General features: G+C 40.3%; 1 protein-coding gene across 1 annotated transcript in view; it reads right to left on the reverse strand.

The window, feature by feature from the left end:
* Positions 1-9,104, reverse strand: part of glra3 (glycine receptor, alpha 3) — a 68,149-nt gene that overhangs the window by 25,282 nt on the left and 33,763 nt on the right. The window contains exons 4-5 of the mRNA XM_060873192.1: positions 5,850-6,073; positions 3,488-3,570 (exon numbers count right to left, since the gene is read on the reverse strand). Coding sequence (XP_060729175.1) covers positions 3,488-3,570; positions 5,850-6,073 — 307 coding nt within the window. The remainder of the gene's footprint in view (positions 1-3,487; positions 3,571-5,849; positions 6,074-9,104) is intronic.

Raw genomic sequence — 9,104 nt, forward strand, 5'->3', positions numbered from 1 at the left:
CGTCTTATACAGATTGTATGGCGTGTTATAATTTTATTTATCCACTTATAGTTACATTTAATGTTGTGGAACATCCGAGAGGAAAATTCCTCACCAGCTTCAGCTGAATTTCATTAAAAATGATATAAAACATGTTTAAACCTTGTTGGGAAATGTCTTCCTACAAAGACTAGAGACACTGGAGACTCCTTCAACAACTTCAAACAAAACCTGTTTCTTTGTCAAATGCAGTCTGTCTGGTGTCTTTATTTCTGTTAAAGAGTTAGTCTATAAGATATAAGACGAGATATAGACATGATCTGACAAGACGAGATCCCAGATGGTGTCTCGTAGTTACAACATCGTCCACTGTGAAGTGTGTGAAGTTTAACCAAAGCTGCATATCAAATACATACTCAAATTCAAAGTTAGGTTTGAATTTCAAGTTTTGTCTGGTTCTTGAATCACTTGTAGTAATTCATTCATTCATTCATTCATTCATTCATTCATCTTCTACCGCTTATCCAAACTACCTCGGGTCACGGGGAGCCTGTGCCTATCGTCATCGGGCATCAAGGCAGGATACACCCTGGACAGAGTGCCAACCCATCGCAGGGCACACACACACACACCCTCATTCACTCACACAATCACACACTACGGACAATTTTCCAGAGATGCCAATCAACCTACCATGCATGTCTTTGGACCGGGGAGGAAACCGGAGTACCCGGAGGAAACCCCCGAGGCACGGGGAGAACATGCAAACTCCACACACACAAGGCGGAGGTGGGAATCGAACCCCGACCCTGGAGGTGTGAGGCGAACATGCTAACCACTAAGCCACCGTGCCCCCTTCACTTGTAGTAATGACTTAAAATAATAATAATAATAATAATAATATGGAGTACCTCCAGGGTTTGGTGATTTTGCGATCACAGAAATGAACAAAAAATCAACCAAATGTCACAATATTCTCAAGGATTTCCACAGATTCGAGCCCAGATGTGTCATGTGACATCATCACAACATGGATTCAGCCAAAGCGGTCTTCCAGTCATGTGTGTGGAACATGACTACAGTTCTCATAGAAAGTCATGACGTGTGAGTTTAAAAGAAGATTTCTGTGCTTACGATTCATCTAAAAGCTCCACACGAACTCCTGTAGGTTCTGACTGGAGAATCTGTAGAAGTATCTGAGACACTGATTTTTCCACTACATCCTTCTAGCTTCGCTTTTTCTTGACAGCAAAGTGTAACTAAACACGATTAACTGTCTTCTTTTTATTTATCCCCTCAATATGCCATCTGTTGTTCCACCATCAGCCCGTCAGCTGTATTATGTAACGAACCCGGTCTGTGTACTGTAGCATGAACCCTTTTAATTCAGCCAGGATGAAACGTCATGTTATGCATTAAGCTGCTCTAAAATATGCGAGGATGCAGACAGATCCTCAGTGACAGGGTTCTTCCGTTAAAAGCCCTAGTCACTGAACACAGATCGTCCTGATAGAGACTGAATGAATTATTGCCACGCGGCGCCGCAGCCTCCTGTGAGGAAATGAGCACTCAGTGTGACTTACTGCTTACTTTAACTACAGACTTCACTAAACTTTCCGCTCTTATGCAAGACAGACTGGGAGAACGTGCTCATTTAGCACCTGTGTTGTGTTTATTGCTCCTTAACAAACCACTAAAAAATATGTTGTATATATTTACGGCATTTAGCAGACACCCTTATCCAGAGCGACTTACAACTGAGCAACTAAGGGTTAAGGGCCTTGCTCAGGGGCCCAGCAGTGGCAGCTTGGTGGACCTGGGGTTTGAACCCGTGACCTTCCGATCAGTAGCCCAACACCTTAACCACTGAGCTACCACATCCCCTATATTGGTGTGGAATTGGTGTGAGGAACTATTGGTAATGTTTCCAGTGTCATGGATTGTTTTTACTTCCTGTTTAAGCCAACATTGTTATTTCTTACTATACCGTTGTTGCTGAATTCTCGATTCTGATTGGTCAGAAGATCATTTATTTTATATATTAGCAGCTAATCACAGTCTGTATTATGATGCTAGTGCTAATATGATATGTTAAAACAGGGACAACTAATATGCACCATAAATGGATCAAAAATCAGCGATACACTTATATACAGTTATATAAGTTTTTTATTTAGTGTTTGTGGAAGGAGTCTCCAGTGTCAGTGCTAAAGCATAAATAAGAACAAAAACATTTTTTGAGGATGTTCCATGACATTAAAAGAGGTTTACAGCTGGATAAAATGTATAGCAGTTACCATAGCAAATGTTTGTCAGTAGGTCTGGTATGAGATCAAGATCCCAAATTTCCTTAAGTATTTCTTACTTAAGGTAAGACATAACATGTCCAGCATCAGGAGTACTGTGTTAGTTCTGAACGCTCGATCCATGGGAGGTTAAACAGAGGCCCAGAGGATCAGCCATGGATCCACATTAAACCTAATAACATCAACACATCCTAAAGGCAACCTCATTACAACCACAATGTTTTAGGAAAGATGGGATATAACAACTGAGGAGTTTGGTGTCAGAGCAAAGGGGCAAATATGATACAACATCTATGGAGCAGGGAGGGTTAAAAGCCTTGCTAAATTGCCCAACAGCAGCAGCTTGGCAGTGCTGGGGCTTGAACCCTGACCTTCTGACCAACAACCCAATGTCTTAACAACTTGAGCCATCTCTTACAGTATAGTTCCTGGAAGTCGTGGCCTAATGGTTACAGAGTCTGACTCCTAACCCTAAGGTTGTGGGTTTGAGTCTCGGGCCGGCCACGACCGAGGTGCCCTTGAGCAAGGCACCGGACCCCCCCTCAACTGCTCCCCGGGCGCCGAGGCATAAATGGCTGCCCACTGCTCCGGGTGTGTGTTCATAGTGTGTGTGTACTTTGGATGGGTTAAATGCAGAGAACAAATTTTGAGTGTGGGTCACCGTACTTAGCTGTATGTCACGTCACTTCAGTTTTTTTTTTAAAGCTATATAAATACGCAATAATAATAATAATAATAATAATAATAATAATTATTATTATTATTATTATTATTATTTAAAAAAAAGTTTCTATTATATTGTCGCGGTGAGGCAAAGGCGAGTGAGGATCCAAATGCAAGAAACAGGCAAACAGACAGGCAGGCAAAACAGGGCAGAACACTGAGCACACAGGAAACAGGAACATCAACACCAACATTCAACAATGACCAACACCAGGGAAGTGAACAAACAGAGTAGATATAACAAACAGGACCCAATCACAATACAGAGACAATCAGAGACTAAGACGATACACCTGGGGGGGAGATAGAGTGCAATTAGTGTCCATGGTAACAAATGAGTGGGCGGAGCAAACAATTAAAAGCAAGGCAGACAGCAGACAGAAACAGGGCAAAACACAGACAGACTCATTACATATATGATGAGTGTAAGATTTATGCAAAAAAAATAAGGAAAACAACAAAAAGGCCGGTTTACTCACAGCTCTCTAACTGCATAATGCATGTTTGTACATCCATTGGAAAATTCTTCAGATCCATCGGACACGAAAGTGTCAGGGTCAGTCTAAAAGTGGTGGCAATAAGGAAAAAACATATTACAATGATTTATTTCATCACATTTTTATGTATAGACCTAACAGTTGACCAAAAGGAATATCCTGGGAATTATGTGCTTCAAAACAAGGTTTCAGAGCTTAGTGGTTTTAAGGCAGCCAAGCACTTGTTGTTTCCACAAAGATCCCACCACACAGACTATCCCATAGGTCAGACAACTTGGCCAGTAGTCTAGGTCAGTTCTCCCTGCTGATACACATCAGTGTGGTGGTGAACTGTTACACATCTTGTATAAACTCTAAGACATACCATACAGTACCAGGACACCCACATCGGCCCCGATTCTGTGTCTTCGGCCAAACAAAGCTTAATCTTTAAAAGTATTTCTTTTCTCATTGTTAGCCATCAGCCAATCAGCTTTCAGCAGACATGTCCAAGTGTCAGCACTGAATTTCCATCAAAAGATTTTACCAAATATTATTGTTCTAGCAACCTGGCAACCTGGGAACCTGGCAACAACTGCAAGCAGGATTTGTGAATGGTGCTTGGTCCCCGCAGATTGCTGCTGGCATCTGTATTATTTATTTATTTATTTATTTATTTTTTCATTATTTTGTCAAAACCTATTTTGAACCATGCATTTTCCAGAGCAGGAGCCAGTAATGTACAAGACAGGATAGAGGAAAGGCTGACAGCTGCAGATTACACATGTTTTAATTATATTCCTCCTCTCTAGCTTCTCTAGAGATCAGGCTGGGGAGGGAATGCAATGTCAAGTCATATCTACCCTACACTCCTCATCCTCTCTCACAGCTTCGTGTGTTACCTCACACCCTTCCTACCCTCAACCACCCTAATCCTTTTGATCTGATTGACTCTCTGGTTCATCCTGGAGTAACTTCTGCTTGGAGCTTCTGCACTTGTTCTGCACATTCACCTTCTTCCAATGTAGATGTTTCCACATGGATACAGAGAATAGACTTACACTCCCCTAAAAGAGTTGATGAAGTCTCAGGATGGTTTCAGTGTATAATCTCAACTTGATCCTGTAGTTTTATGCTTAAGACATTTACAACATTTTAGCCATTTGGAAGACGCCCTTATCCAAAGCTGATCCAAAAGCTGTGATCATAGGAACATTTGGAAGACCCTTTAGAGCATTAAAGTTCTTGCTCAATGGACCAGCAGCTTGGCAGTTGCTGGGATTTGATTTGAACTAACAGTCCTCCAAGCAGTAGCCCAGCATCTTAACCACCTTGAGCTACCATCTTGAGCCACCACTTCTCTGCACTCGGTACTGTTTGTGTTTACTCATCTACATGAGTACGGGTATCAACACACTACGGGTTCCCTCTTGAGACAATAATTTTTCCAGACTTTACAGTAGGCTCTGTAGGTCTACTTGGAGTCAAGACATTGACCAGAAATAACTGAGTTCAAGTTCAGAACTATGAGCCAAAATCCATCAAGTCTTTTTTTAGACCTGATCTTCAGCTATTTAGATTTAACCATCTTTATCCAGCCTGTGCCTCAGGCGTCATCGGGCATCAAGGCAGGATACATCCGGGACGGAGTGCCAACCCATCGCAGGGCACACACACACTCTCATTCACTCACACAATCACACACTACGGACAATTTTCCAGAGATGCCAATCAACCTACCATGCATGTCTTTGGACCGGGGGAGGAAACCAGAGTACCCGGAGGAAACCCCCGAGGCACGGGGAGAACATGCAAACTCCACACACACAAGGCGGAGGCGGGACTCAGCCCCCAACCCTGGAGGTGTGAGGCCAACGTGCTAACCACTAAGCCACCGTGCCCCCAGACATGGAATTAAGTCTTTGCAATACCAGGTCAATGACATGTCATTTTTTTTCGTAAAATTACATTACAAGATGTCTTTTCTACTAAATTCTGAACCTTTCTGTATTTAACACCACGACCTTCCCAAAATCTTGTACAGTATAACTCTGTACATTAATCGAATCCAGAAGTAAAATACATACAGTTATGTATATGCAATTTTAAATATTTCTGCTTACTTCAAGACTTCTGCAGCACATACAGTATGAGGTAAAGTGCGACCTGCATTTTTCTACCCACACACTGATTGGCTAACATTCCTCTGATTGACAGGTTTCATCATCCCTCCCACGCTTTGCTTAATTTCGACTGCTGACTATGGCTGACTGTAGTATTACCAGGATATGAACCTTTTGCACCACTTTAACATTATAGCAATAATATTTATTGAATAAAAAAAGCGAATCAGGACAGGACTCACCTTATAGAATAAAGCACGTTGCCGTTCTTGAATATCCTCAGCAGCTTGTTGTCGGTGGTGACTTCGTGAAAATGTGCACCTTTTTCATTGGCAAAGAACAGATCCGGCTTCCAGATGGAGTCTAACATGGAGGGGTCGAGGTCAAGAGAGTCATCTGGGTACTCGCTGTAGGCCAGGCGTGGATCGTTCCACTGCTGCCGCAGGAAGATGTTCACTCTGTAATCCTGAGAGGAAAAGAACGGCTTAATGTCAGTCAAAGCCTTAAAGTCTCAGAGTGAAAAACTCCTCAGTCTTCACTGGCTGGTAAACTGTTAAAGAATTTTAGAAATTCTCAGATAATACAGTTTGCTTTTTTCGACTGAAATCACTAACAGTGAAAAATATCATGTAGTAAATAAATCACACCTACTGTACTGTTTATGTTAATATTTACTACTTTTATATACAACTGTGTATTCATTATTTACCAAATCTGTCCCTTGCTATTCTTGCAAATCATTTTTGTTCAATCCTTGGAATTAATCTCCTTATTCTAATTTTTTTTTCCTGATGCCGAATTATTAAATCCAAACAGAACCACGTTTCTTCGCGTGAAGATTTCCAGACCTTCAGTGAGAAGAGACCAACCCTGTGAGGATCCTGAGGCATCTAGAGATGTACCAGGTCGAGTTGGATTACGCTTCAAGTAGATTCAGACATTCAAAGAGAAGATATCAACTCCATGTGGTCTTTGAGGACAACAACCTCCTCATCAATACACAATTATCAGACTGTATCTGACTGTAAAAAGGACATTCATAATAACACTCTCTGGTGTTTATAACAGTTTATAATCACATCCTCCGGCGTCACCCAAATGAAGATGAGGTTCACGTTTGAATCTGGTTCCTCACAAGGTTTCTTCCTCTTCCATCTAAGGGAGTTTTTCCTCACCACAGTCACCTCAGTCACCTCAGGTTTGTTCATTAGGGATAAATACAAACACATTTAAATATAAATCTAATATTAATCTTCAACTTTTGTATTATTTTAATCTTTGTATAATTAACTATATGTATTATATTAGTTGTGTTTTGTAAAGTTGCTTTGAGACCATTTCCGTTGTTAAAAGCACTATAGAAACAAAATTGAATTGAATTTGAATTGAACTAACACAATATTCATCGTTACTCATGTTGTTTGTTTTGTTGTTTGTCTTGATGCAAATACAGAGTATACGAGTCCGATATCTAGACCCCTGAATGAAAACATGATCAATTCTGTCCTGCTTGTGTATCTTAGTGCAATGAATATAAAAGAATGATATATCACACTTTTTATCCATCGATGCTTCAATTCAATTCATTTCAATGCATTTGTATTGTGCATTTAACAATTAACATTGTCTTAAAGCAGCTTTACAGAAGCATAAAAACTGAATAAAAATTAACTGAGCAATTCTGATTCTTTAATGATGTAGAAAGTCTATGAAATAAATTAGTTCATGTACTCACTCATGTACTCGCAGCCATAACAGACATTCACTCACCAAAGTCAGAAATCTTGCTACAAAGCGTTAACAGTCATCTGGTTTTTCAAGATTAGTACAATCTTTTGAATTCAAAGTTCTCAATTTGATGCTCAGCTCATGACAACAATCATGACAACAGAGTTACTGTAAGTGTGTGTAAATTTGTTGTTCTTGAACATTTTACAGTTCAGAGTTGGCAACCTTTTCCCCGGGCGCCGCAGCATAAATGGCTGCCCTCTGCTCCGAGTGTGTTCACGGTGTGTGTGTGTGTGTTCACTGCTGTGTGTGCACTTTGGATGGTTTAAATGCAGAGAATGGGTCACCGTACTTAGCCGTATGTCACGTCACTTTTTGATGTAGCGTTTAGTTCTCCAAATGTACAGAAAGTGCACAGGATTGTGTGTTTTAAAAATGATGCTACAATGCAAAGTTGCAGGTTAAGTATAATCCTCATCCTAGGAGGAAATCCTCTTGCAATATGAAGCAGTCTCTGGTAAAATAATTTCTTTCAGGATTAATAAAGTTCTATCTTATATTATGTTATCTTATACTATCCGGACATGTTAGCTCACTGGTTAAGGTGTTGGACTACTGATCAGAAGGGCATGAGTTTAAATCCCAGGTCCTCCAAGTGCCACTGCTGGGCCCCCGTGCAAGGCCCTTAACCCTTATTTGCTTAGTTGTATAAATTGAAATAAAATGTATGCAGCTCTGGTTAAGGGTGTCTGCAAAATGCCATAAACGTCTCTTTAAATCTAATTATAATGCGAGATATTTCTAATCCCTGACTGTCATCCGATCGGTTTTCTAAAATTTCTTTCTAATAAATCTGACAAGTATCTTCTGATGTATAATGGAGTGGACGTGGAGGAAGTTAAACTAGTCTAGTCTCAGCAGACTTCTTAGCACTTGTTAGTCTGTGCCTTGCTTTCCTGAAGGACTTTGCAGTACAGTATGTCCTATTAAATTTGTCTTTTTGCAACACTCAGCTAATCTGTATTCTACACTTTTTTTTTTTTTTTTTTGCTGGAGTTGTTTATTTGACCATCATTATACTAGTTCTCCTGGAAATGCTGCGTCCAATAACCCGAAAGCTTGATTCAGTAAAAGTCTCAGCCATATTGTTAAAATCGTTAAAATTGTTAACATCAGCACTGACATCATTCCGACAAAGAGCACAGCAACATCAACCCACTCATCCAATTAAATCCCGCTAGCTCTTAGCCAATCTATTCCACTGAACTTTTAACCTTTAATCAGAAACTTTACCCAGCATACCATGACCCGGTCCTCATTAACACTCTGTAGCTCTCGCAGATCTGAGCCGAGCTACTCAGATTTAATATCTTTTATTGAATTTTCAGCACCATAGCACCCTGGCAGAAAGAAGCGGCAGATGATTTCCAGAACGTTCCATGAGGACGATGAGTGTAGGTGCTAATCTGATTTAAACATCGATCTACACGCTCTCAAGACGTTACAGCAGGCAATTAATGGCTTGTTAAAATGTCAAGCTTGACAAGATCCAATAAATGTTTTATAATTGCTTTCATAATTTTGGCATATAAAGACAAGGTCAGCACCAGGAACAACCCGGACATGGGTTTAGCATCGTATCAAATTTCAATGCAAGCCATTTTCAAGATTACTAGTGTTGGGAAATCAATAGAAGATCAATAATGTCAATTTGTACATAAAACCATTCATAGGCTACGACATTTTTCAATTGGTTTCATGTCACTAAT

This window comes from Tachysurus vachellii, chromosome 6, assembly GCF_030014155.1.
Source record: "Tachysurus vachellii isolate PV-2020 chromosome 6, HZAU_Pvac_v1, whole genome shotgun sequence".
Classification (NCBI taxonomy): Eukaryota; Metazoa; Chordata; class Actinopteri; order Siluriformes; family Bagridae; genus Tachysurus; species Tachysurus vachellii.